The 19,556-nt window shown below is 35.3% G+C and overlaps 1 protein-coding gene across 4 annotated transcripts in view; it reads left to right on the top strand.

Moving 5' to 3' along the window:
- The window catches only part of DDX60L (DExD/H-box 60 like), a 117,504-nt gene that overhangs the window by 53,012 nt on the left and 44,936 nt on the right, over nucleotides 1–19,556 (top strand). For all 4 annotated transcript variants that reach the window (XM_073017713.1, XM_073017712.1, XM_073017711.1 and 1 more), the window contains exons 18-25: nucleotides 52–171; nucleotides 879–974; nucleotides 3,482–3,597; nucleotides 4,479–4,621; nucleotides 4,769–4,878; nucleotides 15,895–15,999; nucleotides 16,504–16,632; nucleotides 18,473–18,597. In XM_073017713.1, coding sequence (XP_072873814.1) covers nucleotides 52–171; nucleotides 879–974; nucleotides 3,482–3,597; nucleotides 4,479–4,621; nucleotides 4,769–4,878; nucleotides 15,895–15,999; nucleotides 16,504–16,632; nucleotides 18,473–18,597 — 944 coding nt within the window. The remainder of the gene's footprint in view (nucleotides 1–51; nucleotides 172–878; nucleotides 975–3,481; nucleotides 3,598–4,478; nucleotides 4,622–4,768; nucleotides 4,879–15,894; nucleotides 16,000–16,503; nucleotides 16,633–18,472; nucleotides 18,598–19,556) is intronic.

Here is a 19,556-nt window from a genome sequence, read left to right as displayed (position 1 = left end):
ATATCTGTTCTCTACTGAGTGACTAATTTTTTTTTTTTTCTTGTCAATCAGTCCCTTGTTGGTCAAGTGGCTGCAACTGTTGAGAATCGTTTTACTAAAACGTTGCCTGCCGGCAGAACTCTATGTGGTGCTTTCACAAGAGATTATCATCACAATGTACTAAACTGTCAGGTATGACATATTAATTAATGAGTTTATTATCAATTTATAGAGCAGTACTTATATAACTGTTTTGCTGGGAATCTACACAGCACAAGCCCTTATAGAAATCATTTCACTGAATTCACAAAGAAAATGAAATTGCTGTAAGGAAAATTTAAGGTTGTTCTACTCTAAAAAGTAAAAACTTGGCTCACCATCTCTAAGGATACTCACATTGTGAGCTGAAATTTCAAATAGAAAGTTATGATATTTCATTATAACTTAGAAAGGGATTCAAGTAGATTTGACAAATCCAATGCATTACTAAATGACTACCCAACCTTTTCTTTCCATTCAAAATTGCCAGTTCTTATGAATGATGTTTATGGATCCTCATAATAAAAACTTGTCTCAAAAAGAATGTGTATTGACAGTGGACCTGTCAATAGGTAAATCGTAGATTAAGATAGATTGTCTCCCTTATTGAATTCACCAAGTAGACATTTAAGACTAAACAAAATGTAAAACCATCATTACAGAGTAGAAGCTTTCTTTTTTCACTTTCATTAATCCAAATGTTCATAAATGTAAAGATTTAAATGAAAAATGTCAAAGATGCAATGTTATCTTAATGAAACTGCTATCAGCAGCAGCATATTTTCTAGGTTCCTATTACTATGCCTGATATAAAATTAATGCTCCGTAAAGTCAGCTACACTAATCGTTCATATTTGTAGGTACTTATTACAGTGCCGGAATGTTTTGAAATCCTGTTGCTTGCTCCTCATCGCCAAAAATGGGTGGAAAGGATCAGATATGTTATATTTGATGAGGTAGGTTTGGTGTTAGTTCTCTGGTTGATGTTCTAGTCTGCATACACACTATAATTTGTAATTTAAAGAATATGGGGCTTTTTCAGTGATGGTAGTTATCTAAGTTGTGCGTCAGCCAGGGTACCAACTGAAAACAGATCACATATCCACATTAGTATAATTTTTAGGAAAGTGTTTTTACCAAGGTGCTGTTTACAAAGGTTTGTACAAGGGAAACCACAAGGTAAGTACAGTAGTCCAGAAGAGTACAAGCCTTTCGATCCTGTAAGGATGGAGGGAGGAGGAAGCAGTATAAACTTTAACAGAAGAGAGACTCTATAGATATGTCTCTTTGAGAAGAACAGTGACCTTGGTGAAGAATCGCAGCTGGCCAAGGTTGACCTCTTACGGAGAGAGAGCAAAAGAACAAAGACCTTGAGCTCATTGTCTTCTCTCCTTCCCATTTCTTGCCTACGCTTCCCACTGGCCAAACCCAGTAGAAGCTAGAGAGCTAAGGAGGCTGGGTGAGCCAATTCCCAAGATCAGACTTATTGGCCAGAGAGCAAGGTGGCGAATGGTGTAGATCTGGAAGGACATAGCTATGTTATTATCAAAATGAATGGAAAGAACTGTAAATAGAATTCAAGCTTTGTATTTTGTTGCTTCAAGGAATTTTCAGCTTAAAGGAAAACTAGGTGACAAACCTATGTAGTAAATCTACTCCTTTTTTGTGTGAAGTTGGGAGCTGGCAGACATGCTGCCATTCTGCTTTCTTTGTCCTGAAAGTAGTCTATTTCCTTTTATGCATCAGGCTGTATTGTGTGTTGCTGACTTTGAACATTCCCGTTTAAAGGGAAAACAAAGCAAAATCCTTGATCTTCACGATCTAGAACCTTGGATTGTAGTCTCATCTCAAAATGCCTAAGCACAATGATGTTAAAACATGGGTAATGAGGCTGGGCGCAGTGGTTCATGCCTGTAAACCCAGTACTTTGGGAGGCCGAGGCAGGTGGATCACCTGAGGTCAGGAGTTCGAGACCAACCTGACCAACATGGTGAAACCCCGCCTCTACTACAAATACAAAAATTAGCCAAGCATGGTGGCGTGTTCCTGTAATCTCAGCTATTCTGGAGGCTGAGGTAGGAAAATCACGTGAACCTGGGAGGCGGAGGTTGCGGTGAGCCAAGATCACACCACTGCACTTCAGCCTGGGCAACAATAGCGCAACTGCGTCTCAAAACAAAAAACAAAATGTGGATAACTTTGGTTTTCTGATTTATACATGCACAGAACTTGATTGTAAGAAGGCTTTAAAAATTGTTTATTCTAGAAAGTTCAGAGAAATTGCCTGCTGATACAAAATATAAGATTAGCATTTGGTAAAGTGGGCGATTATCTGACTAGATCACAGTCAGAATGGATATGAGAATATTCTTCTTTATGTATTTATTAGTAGGCTTGGTTAGTAAGTCTTTCCAACTGAGACCCAATTGTCACGATGTATTCTGTTTAATTAAGACTAAAACTTGGACCTCCTCTCTATGTCTTAATTTGCATTATTTAACCAAAGAGAATTGATTCATTCATTCAATAGATGTTAATTGAGTACCTACTCTGTGATAGGCACTGTACTTTCTCCCTGGTATGCCAGACTGACCTTGTGGTTTAGTGAAGGAGAGAGCGATTAAATAAGTAAATGCACCAATGAAAATATAAGTAAATGTTGTGATACAAACTCTGAAGAAAAAAATCAGTCAGTTTTCACCAAGATAATAGCAAAATGGGAAGTAAGAAGAACAACTTTGGAGCAGGTACTCAGGGAAGGTGTTTCTGAGGCAATGACCTTCAGCTGGGCTTTGCAGGGATAAGCAGGAATGGTCAGGTAAGAGGTGGATGAGGATTTTAAGTAGCAGGGTCGTATATGTGAAGACCCTCAGGTGGAACACATGTGTTCAAGGAATGAAAAGAAGGCCAGTATGTTGGTAGCAGAGTGCATGGCTAGGAAAGTGGCCTGAGATGGGGTTGGAGAGGTGAGAAAAAGCAAGATCATGCAGGAAGTTACACTTCCAGTTAAGCAACTTGTAGTTCGCTGTAAATGCACTGGGAGGACAGTGTAGGGATTTAATTAGGGATGTAGTCTAATTTGATTTTTGTTTAATAATACCATTAGGGCTATGATGTGAAGAAAGTATAGAGAAAGAGTGGAAGCTAAGAGAAAAACCAGAAGGCTATTGTAGAAAGCCAGGTGATGGTGTCTTCAATGACAACAAAAACTAGAGAGAAAAACATAGCTTCAAAATAGATTTTTGGAATTGGAATCTGTAGGGATTAATAATAGATGAGTTATGGAAATTGGAGAGAGTTAAGTGTCAGTGATCTCTATAGTCTGAATTTATCACCATTCACTTTATTTAGGTTAGGTCATTTATAGGAAACTGGAAAAATATGCATGATGATTTTATGCTTCTATTTTTTATTTACCATTTTGACATCAACTTTTCAACTGATTTTTTTTTTTCTTTACTAGGTCCATTATCTTGGCAGAGAAGTTGGAGCAAAATTTTGGGAGCTCCTCCTTGTCATTATTCGATGTCCCTTTTTGGTTCTTTCAGCTACCATAAACAACCCAACTCTTCTTACTGAGTAGGTATAGGTAAAAAGAGTGGTAGTTATATATTCAGTGGTTGAATTATATACTGTCTATATGGTCTGAAGTCTTGAAGGTTTTTTCTGTAATAACTTTCAAATAAATTTGTTACCCAATCTTTGAAACGTCAGGGGTCTCGTTTTGTTGCCCAGGCTGGCCTTAAACTCCGGGGCTGTAGGAATCCACCCACCTCAGCCTCCTGAGTGGCTGGGACCACAGGTGCACATTACCATGTCTGACTTTCTAAAGTTTTTTTGAAGATATATTTCCTGGAAGTTAGGGAAGGAAAACATCTTCTCCAAAGAAAATCAAGGTCTCCCATAGCCAGATCTGAAATTGTGTAGGAAAATTTCTAAAGATTTTCAAATAAATGTCATCTGAAGTAAGAGAGTTGTATCCCTCTTTCTTTGTCCTTATCCAATAATTAAAGGTAAAATAGAAATAACTGGGACACAGTCATTGACCTTGTAGATGGCAGTCATAAGAACAACAAAGCATTATATGAACATCAAGTATTGTTTTGTTACCAGACTTGATTTTTCCTAGTAACAGCAACAATGATAGCAACAGCATCACTGGTAACAAACTATGTGGCAGGTATATTAACTCATTCAAGCCTTACAACACCCTTATTAGAAAGATACTTTCGTTATCTTCCATGTTATAATGGAGAAATGGAGGCACAGAGAAGTTGAAGAATTTGCCCCAAGTCCACAGCTCTGAAGTAATGGAGGTGGGACTCAAACTCAGGTGGTTTAAATTGAGAGCACATGCACTAAATTTTTAAACTTATGAAATTTTCTTTGTTTAAAATATCCAAGTTCTTGATAAATACTTCTATATTTTATTTAAATTATATGCATGTTTATTCTGTAAGGTGGCTGCAATCAGTAAAACAGTACTGGAAACAGGCAGACAAGATTATGGAAGAGAAATTTGTTTCTGAAAAACAGGCTGACAAATGCCTCAGCTTTCTCCGAGACAATTCATATAAAAATCAGTCATATGACGTTAGACTTGGTAAGCTTATTTTTTTATGTCTTACTATATATTTTTATATTTTACTATAAAGCTTTTTGTAGGGATTTTTGTATTTTACTACAAAGTTATCCATATTCTAATAATTATATGTCCATTAATTTGGATATTCTTGCCCTTCGTATCTAGTGCTCTGTGAAGAGAGAGACAATGACTTAGAGAAGCATATATGTTCAGTAAAACATGATGATGTTTACTTTGATCATTTTCATCCCTGTGCTGCACTAACAACAGATACTGTAAGTATAAAAGCGTATTTGTCCTGTTAGTGGAATTTTTAGTGTATATCACAACTGGAAAGGGACTCGATTAATCTTCGTAGAATTGCAGCATGTACGGATAATCTTTTTCTTTTTTTTACTAATTCTTTTATCTTATTCATTTATTTTTAAAATTTAATACATTTTTTATTTTTAATTCTGTGGCCATCTAAAGTAGCTGCATACACGTATGGGGCACATGAGATATTTTGATACAGACATGCAATGCATAATAACCACATCAGACTAAATGAGGTACATGTCCGTTACCTCAAGCATTTATCTTTTCTCATGTTACAAACAATCCAATTCTAATCTTTTAGTTATTTTAAAATATACAGTAAATTACTGTTGGCTATAATCACTCTGTTGTGCTATCACATACTAGATCTTATTTATTGTATCTATTTTTTTGTGTCCATTGACCATTCCCTCTTCCACGCAACCCACTATCTTTGCTAGCCTCTGGTAACCATCGTTCTGCTCTCTGTCTCCATGCATTCAATTGTTTTAATTTTTAACTCCCACAGATAAGTGAGAACATGTGAAGTTTTTCTTTCTGTGCCTGGCTTATTTCACTTAACATAATGACATCCAATTCCATCTATGTTGGTGAAAATGATAGGATCTTATTTTTTTTTTAATGGCTGAATGGTATTCCACTGTATTTAAGTACTACATTTTCTTTATTCATTCATTTGTTGATGGGCACTTAGGTTGCTTCCCAATCTTGGCTATTGTGAATGGTGCTGCAATAAACTTAAGAGTCTGGATACCTCTTTGATATACTGATTTCCTTTTTTTTTATGTATATACATAGCAGTGGTATTGCTGGATCATAAGGTAGCCCTAGTTTTAGTTTTTTGAGGAAGCTCTAAGACTGTTCTCCATCGTGATTTTATAACTTACATTCCCACCAACTGTGTACAAGGGTTCTCTTTTTTCTGTATCCTTGCCAGCATTTGTTATTACCTGTCTTTTGGATGAAAGCCATTTTGACTGAGGTGAGATGATGTTTCATGGTAGTTTTGATTTGCATTTCTCTAGTGATCAGAGATGTTGAGGGCCTTTTCATATGCCTGTTTGCCATTGTATATCTTCTTTTGGGAAATGTTATTGAGATCTTTTACCGATTTTTGAATTGGATTATTATTATTTGGCTATTCTGGGCCTTTGGTGGTTCCATATAAATTTTAGGATTGCTTTTTGTATTTCTGCAAAGAATGTCATTGGTATTTTGATAGGAATTGCATTGAATCTATAGATTGCTTTGGGTACTATGGACATTTTAACAATATTGGTTCTCCCAATCCATAAACATGGAATATCTTTCTACTTTTTTGGTGAATGTCCTCTTCAGTTTCTTTCATCAGTGTTTTATCGTTTTCTTTTGTAGAGATCTTTTACTTCTTTGGTTAATTCCTTAGTATTTTATTTTATTTGTAGCTATTGTAAATGGGATTACTTTTTTGATCTCTTTTTCAGATTGTTGACTGTTGGCACATGGAAATGCTACTGATTTTTGTATATGGGTTTTGCATCCTGAAACTTTACTGGATTTGTTTCTCAGTTATAGCAGTATTTTGGTGGAGTCTTTAGGTTTTTCCAAACATAAAATCATATCATCTCAAAACAATGATAGTTTAACTTCTTCCTTTCCAATTTGGATGCCGATTTTTTCTCTTTTCTGACTGCTTTAGCTAGGACTTCCAGTACTATATTGAATAACAGTGGTGAAAGTGGACATCCTTGTCATGTTCCAGATCTTAGAAGAAAGGCTTTTAGTTTTTCCCCATTCAGTATGATACTAGCTGTGGGTCTGTTGTGTATTTCTTTTATTGTGTTCAGGTATGTTCCTTCTATATACAGTTTTTGAGAATTTTTATCATAAAGTGATGTTGAGTTTTATCAAATGATTTTTCAGCATCAGTTGAAATGATCATATCATTTTGTCTTTCTTTCTAGTGATATCATTGATTGATTTGTGCATGTTGAACCATTTTTGCATCACTGTGAGAAATCCCACTTGTTCATAATGAAATATCATTTTAATATGTTGTCAAACTCAATTTGCTAGTATTTTGTTGAGGATTTTTGCATTAATACTCATTAGGGATATTGGCTTGTAATTTTCTTTTTTTGATGTGTCTTTGCCTGGTTTTGGTATCAGGGTAATACTGGCATTGAAGAATGAGTTTGGAAATATTCCCTCCTCCTCTCTTTTTCAGAATAGTTTGAGTAGTATTGATATTAATTCTTCTTTAAAGAGAATAAACTAATAGTTTGAGTAGTATTGGTATTAGTTCTCTTTAAAGAAGAGAGGAGTTAGTTCTCTAAAAGAACTAATTCCAAAACTACTCTGACTATTCAGAAAAATGGAGGAGGAGGGAATACTCCTCTATTTTGGTAGAATTCAGCAGTGAAGCCATTGGGTTCTAGACTTTTCTTTGCTGAGAGACTTTTTATAATGGCTTCAATCTCTTTACTTGTTATTGGTCTATTCAGCTTTTGGATTTCTTTGTGGTTCAATTTTGGCAGGTTGTGTCTAGGAATTTATCAGTTTCTTCTAGGTTTTCCAATTTATTGGCTTATAGTTGCTTATAGTAGCCTCTAATGATCCTTTGAATTGCTGTGGTATCGGTTGTAATGTCTCCTTTTTCATCTCTGATTTTATTTATTTGGGTCTTCTCTCTTTTTTTTCTAAGTCTGGCTAAAGGTTTGTCTATTTTATTTATCTTTTTTAAAAAACAAACTTTTCATTTTATTGATTGTTTGTATTGTTTCCTGTTTCAATTTCATTTATTTCTGCTCTGATATTTAAAATTTATTCTGTTGATTTTGGGTTTGGTTTGTTCTTGCTTTTCCTGTTCTGTAAGATGCATAGTTAGGTTGTTTACTGAAGTTTTTCTGCTTATAGCTATAAACTTTCCTTTTAATACCACTTTTGCTGTATACCATAAGTTTTGGTATGTTGTGTTTTTATTGTTTTAAGAAATTTTAATATTTCCTTCTCAGTTTCTTAATTGACCACCTGGTTATTTAGGAGGCTATTGTTTAATTTCCACATGTTCATAAAGTTTCCAAAATTTGTCTTGTTATTGATTTCTGGTTTTATTCCATTGTGGTCAGAGAAAATGCTTGATGTTACTTCAATTTTTGTTGAATGTTTTAAGACTTGTTTTGTGACCTAACATATGGTCTATTCTTGAAAACGATCCAGGTGCTTAGAAAAAGAATGTGTATTTTGCAGTCATTGGATGAAATGTTCTGTAAATATCTATTAGGTCCATTTGATCTATAGTGCAGATTAAGTCTGATGTTTCTTTGTTGATTTTCTGTCTGCATGGTCTGTCCAGTGCTGGAAGTGAGGTGATGAGGTCTCCAGCTACTATTGTATTAGGGTCTATCTCTTACTTTAACTCTATTTAAAATATCTATTTTTAAGATAAATTTGCCTTATATATCTGAGTGGTCCAGTGTTGGGTGAATATATATTTATAATTGTTATATCTTGCCAATGAATTGACCCCCTTATCATTATATAATTAGCTTCTTTGTCTCTTTTTATAGCTTTTGTTTTGAAATCTGTTTGGTCTAAATATAGCTATGCCTTTTCTGTTTTGGTTTCCATTTGCATGGAATATTTTTTTCCATCTGTTTATTTTCAGTCCATGTGTATCTTTATAGGGAAAGTGTATTTCTTGTAGGCAGCAAATCATTGAATCTTTTTTTCATCCATTGAGCCACTACATGTCTTTTGATTGGAGAGTTTAGTTTATTTACATTCAATGTTGTTACTGATAAATAAGGACTTACCTGCCATTTTGTTATTTGTTTTTTTTTTCAGTTGTTTTGTGGTCTTCTCTTTCTTTTTTCTTTTCTTCCTGTCTTCCTTTTAGTGGAGGTGATATTCTCTGTTGGTATGTTTTAATTTCTTGCTTTTTATTTTTTGTGTATCTGTTGTATGTTTCTTGATAGGAAGTTACCATGAACCTTGCAAATATTGTGTTATAACCCATTATTCTCAACTGAGGACAACTTAATACTGATTGCATGTACAAGCAACCAACAGCAAAAAACAAAAAACGAATGAAAACTATATGCTTTAACTTCCCACCCCAGATGCTTTTAAACTTTTTGTTGTTTATATTTATATCTTATTATATTGTCTGTCTTGAAAAGTTGCTGTGGTTGTAATTTGTGATAGGTTCATTGTTTTGTCTTTCTACTGAAGATATACTCATAGCACAATTACAGTGTTATTATCTGTGTTTTTCTGTGTACTTACTAGTAAGTTTTTTACCTTCAGATGATTTCTAAATGCTCATTAACATCATTTGCTTTCACACTGAAGAACTCCCTTTGGCACTTCTTGTAGGACAGGTGTTGCTGAAATCCTTTAGCTTTTGTCTGAGGAAGTCTTTATTTCTCCTTCATGTCTGAAGGATATTTTCACTGGATATACTATCCCATGATAAAAGATTTTTTCCTTCAGCCCTTTATGTCATGCCACTCTCTTCAGGTCTGTGAGGTTTCCACTGAGAAGTTTGCTGCCAAATATACAGGAGCATCACTGGTTATTTGTGTCTTTTCTCTTGCTGCTTTTAGGATCCTTTCTTTATTTGTGACCTTTGGGAGTGTGATTATTAAATATCTTGAGATAGTCTTCTTTGGGTTAAATCTCTTTGGTGTTCTATATCCTTCTTGTACATGAGTATTGGTATCTTTCTCTAGGTTTGTGAAGTTTCTGTTATTATCCCTTTGAATAAACTTTCTCCTCACCCTAGGGGTTTTAAGCCCCTTTAAGGCCAATAAATCTTAGATTTGCCCTTTTGAGGCTATTTTCTATATCTTATAGGAATGTTTTATCATTTTTAATTCTCTTTTCTTTTTTCTATTCTGTCTATATATTTTCAAATAGCCTTCCTTCAGCTCACTTCTGCTTGATTAATTCTGCTATCAAGAGACTCTGGTGCATTCTTCAGCATGTTGATTGCATTTTTCAACTCCATAGCTTTTGCTTGATTCTTTTTAATTATTTCAATCTCTTTGTTAAATTTATCTAATAGGATCCTGCTATTATTCTATTGATATTATATATCACATTGATTTGTGTATGTAGAACCATCCCTACATTGCTGTGATAAGCCCCACATGGTCATAATGAAGTATCTTTTAAATGTGTTGCTTAACTCAGTTTGCTAGTATTTTGTTGAGGATTTTTGCATTAATATTCATCAGGGATATGGCCTGTAGTTTTCTTTTTTTAATGTATCTTTGCCTTGTTTTGATATCAGGATAATGCTGGTTTTTTGGGTTTCCTCAAAACAGCTATTTTGAATTATCAGCCTGAAAAGTCACATATCTTTGTCTTTCCATAATTGGTTCCTGGTACCTTATTTAGTTCATTTGGTGAGGTCATATTTTCCTGGATGGTCTTGATGCTTTTCTGCATTGGGGGTGGGGGCACCCCAAGCTCAGTGAGGCTGTGGCTCTTATAGAGAAACCATCTTGGTGGTTTGGATAAGATCCTGAATATTTCTCTGGATTATCAGAGACTTTTGTTTTCTTCCCTTACTGTCTCCCCAACAAATGGAATCTTTTTCTCTGTATTGAGCTGCCTGGAGCTGGAAAGAGACAGCAACATAGCATCCTTATGGTGTCCACCGCAGAGACTGCACTGGGTTAAAACTGATTCAAGCACAGCATTAGGTGTTGCCCTTGGCTTGCAATAATCATTGTCTGGCTACTGCCAATTTTCATTCAAGGCCTGAGTGCTCCACAATCAGTAGGTGGTGAAGCCAGCCAGGCTTGTGTCCTTTTCTTCAAGGTGGCGGGTTCCCCTGACCTCAGGTGGGTCCAGAGATGTTGTTTGGGACCCAGGGCTTGGAGTCAAATTCTACCAACTCTTCCCTTCTTTTTCCACAAGTAGAGGAGTCTCTCTCTCTGGCCGCAAGCAGCCCTGGCCCATGGTGAGTTTTTCCTGGCTACTGCTAATCTTCACTCAAGACCCAAGGCCTCTTCATTCAGCTTGTGGTGAATGCTGCGAGACCTGGGTCTCTCCCTTCAGGCCAACAGGCTTTTCTCTGGCCCAGGGTAGGTTCAGAAATGCCATCCAAGAGCCAGGGCCTGCATTTGGGGACCCCAAGAGCCCGCTCAGTTCTCTACTCCACTGTGTCTGAGCTGGCATCTGAGCTGCAAGACAAAGTCCCATTTACTGTTCCCTCTCCTTTCTTCAAGCAGAAGTAGTCTCTCCCCATAGCCACCACAGCTAGGCAGGTGCTGGGTCATATCTGAAGCCAGCATGCTTCTATTAGGCCATCTTAGGTTCTCTCTGCCTGTCATGTGGCCACTGCTGGAGGATGTGGGATGGGTGGCATTGGCAGGTCGACACTGTCTTTCCTGCCCTCTTCAGTGCCTCCTTCAGTGGTAAAGAGTTAAAACCAGATACTGTGATCACTCACCTGATTTTTGGTTCTTAGAAAAGTGCTTTTTGTGTGCATAGTTGTTCAATTTGGAGTTCCTGCAGGGGCTGATGCTCACAAGAGGCTTCTACTAGGCCATCTTTACCGATAACCTTAACCTCAGGTACATGGACATTAAGGATGGACTTCATAGAAAAGTGAAAAACCTTTAAAAATTGTGTATATATACATTCTTCTAGCTTTCCTTAGATCCTCAAAGTCGTTTGGGATACCCAAAGTTTAATAACTGGAAAGGAAGTAATGGAGAGTTCTAATTTGGGTTCTTTGGTTAGTTTATTCCTTTTCTTTATTTACAGACATTATTGTTTCCTATCTACTGCTTCTTAGTATCTATTTCTGTCTTCTACTTCTGTGAGACTAACAGTGCCACCACAACTGTATTGGCACTCCTTGTTCATGTCAGAATCTCCCATCACCAAATGGTCTGAACAGGGAAGAGACATTTCCTACTAACATAAAAATCGGAACATGACTTTTTTCATGGTGGACTGATAAGATGAAGTTTTTGGAGATCTCACTTAAGTGCCTGGATTATGAGTGTGGGAAGACATTAATTTCTCTTGCTATTCTCTCCTCTTTTTCCAGCGTATCTCTGTTATTAAATTATATAGGTTCAAGTTGCCTTGTGAAGATATAGACATTAGCCAATAGTTGGTCCTTTTTTTTTATTACATTATGTCCAAAATTGTGCTGTTCCATTTATCTTCCTAAAACATAATTCTGATCCTCTCCTTATTCTACTCAAAATTCTTCAATGTTTCTCCATTGGAAATAAATTTCAGACTTTGAAGCTTGGCATTCAAGTCTTCTATAACTTAGACTTTCCTCAGCTTTTCACTCAAACCCTAGCTTATCTAAAGCTTTCATGTTGTGTGCTGTACCTGGAATGCTTCATTCCAGATGCCAAACTCTAAGTTTCCAGATTCTATTCATCTTCCATGTCTTTGCTTATGTGGGATTTTTTCCAGAAGTCTTTCTATGATCTCTCCACATGGAATTAATCTTCTTTTCTGATAATAGGTAACTTATTATTTGTACTTTTTAAATGACACTAATTATGTTTAGCCTGCTGTTATAATTTTTTTTTTGCTTTCATGTCTTCTTTTTCTTATTAAATTACAAAACTGTTAATGAAAAATTTTGCACTTTTTCACCCCTGGATTACTTTATAGCTAGCTCATAGTGCCATATACACAAAAGTTGCTCAGTAAATATTTGTGGAATGATGATTGCCAACATGTGTTGAGAATTTATGTGGCAGGCACTTGTTAATATTTATTTGTATTTCTCTTTTAACCTTCACAACATCTTTATAATAAATGTACTATAATTGTTCCCAACTTACAGATGAGGAAAAAGAGGGCTAGGGAGGTTGTTTAACTAGTCCAAGGACTCAGTTAGTAATTGTCAGACTATGGTACAAACTCAGAAGTTCTGGCCCCAAAACCTAATGTTCTTAATCATAGTGTTATACTAAATAATTTATGGATTGAATGCATGAGTAAGGAATTAAATGGAAATTACTTCATAGACTCTGAGCTATGGTGATTAAGGGCATGTAAAACTCACTTAAAGTGATTCTGTCTCCCAGAAATTTTCAAGCATAATTTTATTATGTAGTTTTTTCTTGGCTTTTCAATGACTCATTCCAAATGGCATTCCTGTCCCTATCCCTCCCTATTCCCCTGACTCTGTGCTTAGGGAATAGATACATGATAAGCATACATCACTCTTTAAGCCTTCCAATTATATTTTGATATCTTCAGCATTGAATTCTCAGCAAGTTTTTAGTTGCATAGTATTTTATAATGTTTTAATGGTTTACTCTGCTTAAAGTGATTTAAGGTAAGTTACCTTTAAGCATTTGTGAGTACAGTGGCCTGGAGTTCTTGGTAAGATCATCATTTTGGCCATGTGCCTTCCTCTATTCTCAGTAGCTATTAATGGTGTAATTGGAAAGCAACAGAACCATTACAGTGTGTTCTGACCCTGTATGACTTCTGCAGAGCTGTGCTGTTGTATCTTCTCAGCTCTTTACTCTGTGATACTTTACTTTCGTATGCCTGGGGACAACTAGAGAGACATGCTTTTTAAAATGCTTAGACAACTGGTTACATCTGTGAGGTGTGCATTTATATAAGACCTTTCTTTTTGCTCCTAAGATAGCAATAACAATAGCAAGATGGTCTATCCAAATGAGTGTAGTATTCATGAGATTACATTGAAATTGTTCAAACATGAGGGGAAGCAGAATACATTGAAGCAACAAGAGAAGAATGTAAAGGAACCTTCTAACCTTGGATTTATTCTCTGTAACGCTCATGGAAATAGCTTTGGAAAGGAAGGCATGGGAACAGGATGAGTGAGCTGGCTTTAATCCAGCTGTGATGAGGGATCACTGCAATCCATATATGGCTTGTTCCTGGGCTAAAGGAAGAGCTGCACAGCCTTCCTACGAATTATGCTGCCATAAAAGAACAGCTGCTCAGTGCCCTAAGAGGCTGTTGGCACCAGGCAGTCCTCGAAAGAACTACTATCTGTCTCTTTCTGTGTAGTTCTGATAAATTCTTACCGTGTAACTTTTTAACTTATTTTTTATTCATTTTATTTAATTTTGTTTTTCAGAAGGAGCATTGTGGTATGATATGCTTTTGTTTATGAATGAAGAAGTACAAACCAATATAACTACATATTGATCTTTTGTATATTGTCTTTCTGTATAATTTTGTGTGTTATCTAGGCCAACTTAAGAGATGCCAGTTCATTGCATGTTGTGCAGAGGAGAACAGTTGAGTTGGATATATCCTTTTAGTGATACAGTTGACAAACTGATGAAAAAGAATACTTGAAAGTTAACAATCAGTCACTATGATGGATGGAATACTAAAAAAGAGCAAGGCATTTTACCAGCATATTATATTCATTATATCATTTAATCCTCACAACAAATCTGTGGTGTAAAGATAATCCCATTTTGAAGACAGGAAACCAAGGCGTCCGTAAAGGGAGGGAGATGCTTTGAAAATGAATCACTGTTATTCTACAGACCAAAATAGAAGCATAGCATTAGTATGTACTTGGTAATTCTTAGAAAACTCTAATTACTTAAGTCAGCAGTGGCTTCATTTGTAGACAGAATATGTGGTCACCTACAAGATGCAGTTTATGAGATGCTGAAATCCTCACCTTCTGAGATAATACAGTTACTAGTGTGTTCAAATGAAGTTGCTGCCAACTAGCTAACTTCATAAATTCAATCTGAGAATTGCTAAATGATGATTCTTTATATTTATGTTACATAACATGGAATAAAAAGAAAATCTTGCTCTATTAACCTTTGGAATCTCACCACAGTCTTGAAGGCAAGCAGTGAAGACATTGTCATTCTCATACTGTAGACAAGAAAGTCAGAACCCCAGGGAGTAGTGATGAGAGCTGTGATTAGAACCCAGATGTGCGGTGCAGGCCACGAAACAGCCCTTCTTTGCTTTCTGAACTCTATGTTTGGTATTTCCAATCTTCTAGGAACCAGTAATAGGTATTTTTTAAAGGAAGGGTTCCTTCCTCAAATAAGTTTGGGAGAAGTGTGATGTCCTATCCTTTTATTGGAGCTGCACAGTGCACATGAACACAATGGAAACCTTGACATAAAGATATTTGGTTAACTTGTTTAATAGGGTCTTTCCCATAGATTTTTTATGTTTAATTTTCTTTCTTGGTGTTATGGTTTAGATGTTACTTTATCCCTTTTGTACATAATAGATTAGAGGAAGTGGTGATTGAAGCCAGAGGAATATAGAACACAAAGGTTATGAGGACAGAATTTGTTCTTGTACCCTACACAGTGCTTTGTGTGTAACATCAACAGTATTTGTGAGAGGAAGAGTAGTGCATGAGTTCTAAAGGCTTAAGACAAAAGCTGATCAGTAAGCAGAGTAGCCATCAGGTAGAAATTTCTTTGAGTATCTGAAGGTTGTCTAAGGGTCTTTGTCCTTATAAAGTTGATCCAGTTCTTATATTGGATTTCTAGGGGCAAAGCTTTGTCTCTTTTTAAATGGCTTGGTATCCATAAAATAATCTTCATCACTGAATGCATTTTAATGTCTGTTTCAAAGGGATATTTCAAAAAGAAATGTATTTTTTTTTTGTCTAAACTGAGGCTATTCTGTAAGAGCTCATATTTTCCAGCCACCTAGTACCCTCACTGGCATTCTAGGGATGTTTCATAGAGCAGTGTTAGTTTGTTATCTAGTGCAAATAGTCTCAGGAAATAGTACTGAAACTTATTAGTGGACTTCGGAGTTTTCCATTTCAGCAGGTTAGGGATGCTACTTTGTTAAGATTTTATTAACAGATCCTTGCAGAGGTGAAATATTACAGTTTATTGCCTTTTAATGTCCCTGGATTCATAGATAAAGACTTGAGGATTTAGCCATGAAAGATAAAATAAAGGAAATATAAACATTGTAATTTTATTTGTTCATCCATCCATTAATTTGTTTATTCACAGATTGAAAAGTATGGATTCCCACCTGATCTTATCCTCACCCCTCAAGAAAGCATCCAGCTTTATGACACAATGGCTCACGTCTGGGAAGCTTGGCCCAGGGCTCAGGTAAATATAGAAATATATATTCATCAAAATGAACTTTAGTTAATGCTATTCCAGAATATAGCAAAATTCTCTTGAGGTAAGCACACGTATTCTCTCTATTTGCTGATGCTGCTATTTTGAAATAATCGGTAATTTTTTCTTTTTTTCAGACATTCTTTGTGACTTTATTATTGTACGTAGCATGGAATATTCTATAATTCTTGAAAATATTTCTTCTTTTAGCTTTTGGGATACCATACTACTTTAACTGTGTTTTTGGAGTTTATTCCTTCATTCTCTTCTCTGTTGGTTTTCATCTTTTCATCAGCCCTGTATAAGAGTTCACCCATCGTCATAGGTTTATGTGTTAGAAATTATTGGGAGGTAAAAAGATTTTCAACAGCCTCTGTCCTCAAGGAGTTTGCAATTTGGTTAAGGAGACAAGTAAACTTAAATACATCATTGTATCTTTCTTACTATAGATTGCATAGCTTAGCTTAATTTTGTAATAATTTTCCCTCCAAGGAATTGTGTCCAGAGGAATTCATTCTTTTTAAGAATAAAATAGTCATTAAGAAGTTGGATGCTAGAAAATATGAAGAAAACTTAAAGGCAGAATTGACAAATTGGATTAAAAATGGCAAAGTGAAGAAGGTAATTTTCACACTTTCTTGGACAAAGTTTTGCTTAATTGTTAATTGTTTGGAGTTGCATAATAATTTAACTAATAACTGTTTTGTAATCTTTTCATTCCAATTTTTGTTTTAGCAATTCCATTTAAACATGTTATACAGTGACTATGAGATAGAAAAAAGGAGGAGGGAACTGATTTCATTTCTTAGCTCAGTGACCTTTAAAACATGTGCCATAGGCTTTTGGTTTCTTCAGGTAACAGCTACAAACAGCTAAAAACAAAGAACCTTTAACTTTAACAGGAGAACCAATGTTGCCAAGGCTTTCACAGAAGAGCAACTGGCTCTAGAGGAATGATAGTTAAAATCAGGAATTAGTAGAGGGGCTAATCTGAGTAAGTCTTGTGCAAATAAAAATAAATTATTTAAAAATAACCAATCTCTGAAACTCATGTACGTGATGATAAATGTGAGAATATAAATATACTTGCAAGAGGCTCAGGCAAATTTATAGATGACAGACTCATAGGTGACTATGCTGAGAAACAAAGATATCCTTGAGCATAACATTGATGGATCTTTGATTCTAGTTTGCTGACTGATTGTCATGTTAATTTGCCTTTTTCACTCTGGTGGTGAAAGAAATAAAGATAAAAATGGTATTGGTTGGCCAGGTGTGGTGACTCACACCTATAATCCCAGCACTTGGGGAAGCTCAGGCGAGTGGATCACTTGAGGTCAGGAGCTTGAGACCAGCCTGGCCAACGTGGTGAAATCCTGTCTCTAAAAAAATACAAAAATTAGCCAGGTGTGGTGGCGCACGCCTGTAATCCCAGCTACTCTGGAGATTGAAGTCGGAGAATCACTTGAGTCTGGGAGGCAGAGGCTGCAGTGAGCAAAGATCATGCCACTGTACTCCAGTCTGTGCAACAGAGGGAGGCTCATTCTCGAAGAAAAAAAAAAAAAAGAGATATTGATGTTAGGAAGTATTACAAATAATTTAGCCTATTTGGCACAGAATGCTGTGTTCCATTAAATGTTAATCGGGGAAAACTGAATACCAGCGATGTCCCTATTTGCCACCCCTCAAATGATAATTAAAATGAAAAATAACTTTGTCAAGAAAATGTATTCGTGATAGCACATAGCTATTTCATCAGATTTTCCATTGTATATTATGTAAAGGAATTTAATGTTAATTTTCCTGATATAAAATAACATTTATTTTTTTCTGATTAAAAAAGAAGTAGATGCTGTTTATAAAAAACTATAAAACATGGATTAGTAGGATAAAAGTTACCACCCACCATTTCAGCAATATCTGAGGTGAACAACTCGTTACACTTCTATTGATCATTGTATTTTGTGACTCATTCATCTCTTGAATTTTCAGTTACGCATTATAAACATGTCTCTATGCTATTACAAATTATTGGTGGACATAGTTAAAACTTTTTCTTTTTAATTTTAAGAGGTTCTTTTCCATTACTGATTTTATATATACTTCTTAACATATTTGGTTATCTAATAATTGGAGAAGTCTTTGTCACTCTACCTGCAACAGTTGAAACAGCAACATTTTAGGAACATCCTTCTCCTACTGACCTATTTCTAGTGCCGACAAAAAATCATGTATTTTATATCTTTTATTGTCTATTCTTTAATATAGAGATGTTTGTGACTCTGTTGACTTTTACCACTACTTGATAATATATTCTAAAAGGACCATTTTAAAAACCCACCCAAAACTATATATGAAAAATTCTTCTAATTTTAGACAACAAAATAATTCCTTTCTTTCTTCTGTTTCCGCAAATTCTTTTTTTTTTTTTTTTTTAAATAATTTTAACTTACTGCTCTAGGTCAAAAGAGTACTGCAGAACCTTAGTCCGGATTCATTGTCTAGTTCAGAAGATATGGTAAAAATGTTTCCTTTTCTCGTTGAAAAGTTAAGACAAATGGATAAGTTGCCTGCAATATTTTTTTTGTAAGTAACTGAAACTTAATTTATCTTTGTTTATATGTTAGAATTTTTTGTTTGGTTTTGTTTTCAATTAGTCTCATTTATATATAGTGGTTAGAAGTAACCCTACTTTTACTATTTTGTTGCATTTTAAAAAAATAATATAGATTTTATTTTTAAAGAAATGAGTCAGTCTTCTAGGTCAATCCTTATAAAATTTTTCATCGTATTGCCCTCTTAATTCCTTGACTCTTGATTTTTAAAAATGTTTTTGGCTTTCCTAAATGTTTTTTGTAAGTAGCTATCACTAACTTTAGAAATGCTCCTATAGGAACTAAATTGCATTTTTTATGTACAGACGTAAAACACATAAAGCATTCATAATTTATTGAATGGTTGGTTTTTAATTTATAGCTAAGAAAACTAAGCCCAGAGGCTTTCCTTGATATTGTGTGGTATAATAAAAAGACCTTGAGTGGTATTTAGCATCTCTTATTGATTAAGAGAACTGAAGTGGGACACATTAAGTGGGTAACACTGTGTACCCTGGACCCACTCTAATAATCAGAACCAAAAAACTTATTTAGCCCAGAGAATTTTAAATTATTTTAACTATGAAAGTTTTGTGTAAAATAAATTCCCAGCACCTTGATCCAATGGTTATGTGAAATTGTTTACAAAGACAAATACACAAACACATAGGTGTGTAGATATGTTAAATGGTAGCACTAAGCCACATGTGTATTGTTACGCATCCGAAGTCCATGCTGGTGGTCAGTAACTAAAAGATGATGATGAGAGAAGTTAAAGAGTAGTATGACTGAAGTCACAAATGTGGGGAATTACAAGAAAATTTCTTCTTCTTTTGTGCTTGGACCAGAGTAAACAAATGAGGTATTCTGCCAACATGTTATAACGTCTATCTAGATTACTTTCCAGTGTGGCTCTGAATTTTAGTTAGAAACAAATATACCCCTATATGT

Source organism: Chlorocebus sabaeus, chromosome 7, assembly GCF_047675955.1.
Source record: "Chlorocebus sabaeus isolate Y175 chromosome 7, mChlSab1.0.hap1, whole genome shotgun sequence".
Classification (NCBI taxonomy): Eukaryota; Metazoa; Chordata; class Mammalia; order Primates; family Cercopithecidae; genus Chlorocebus; species Chlorocebus sabaeus.
This window is presented reverse-complemented; position numbering and strand designations above follow the sequence as displayed.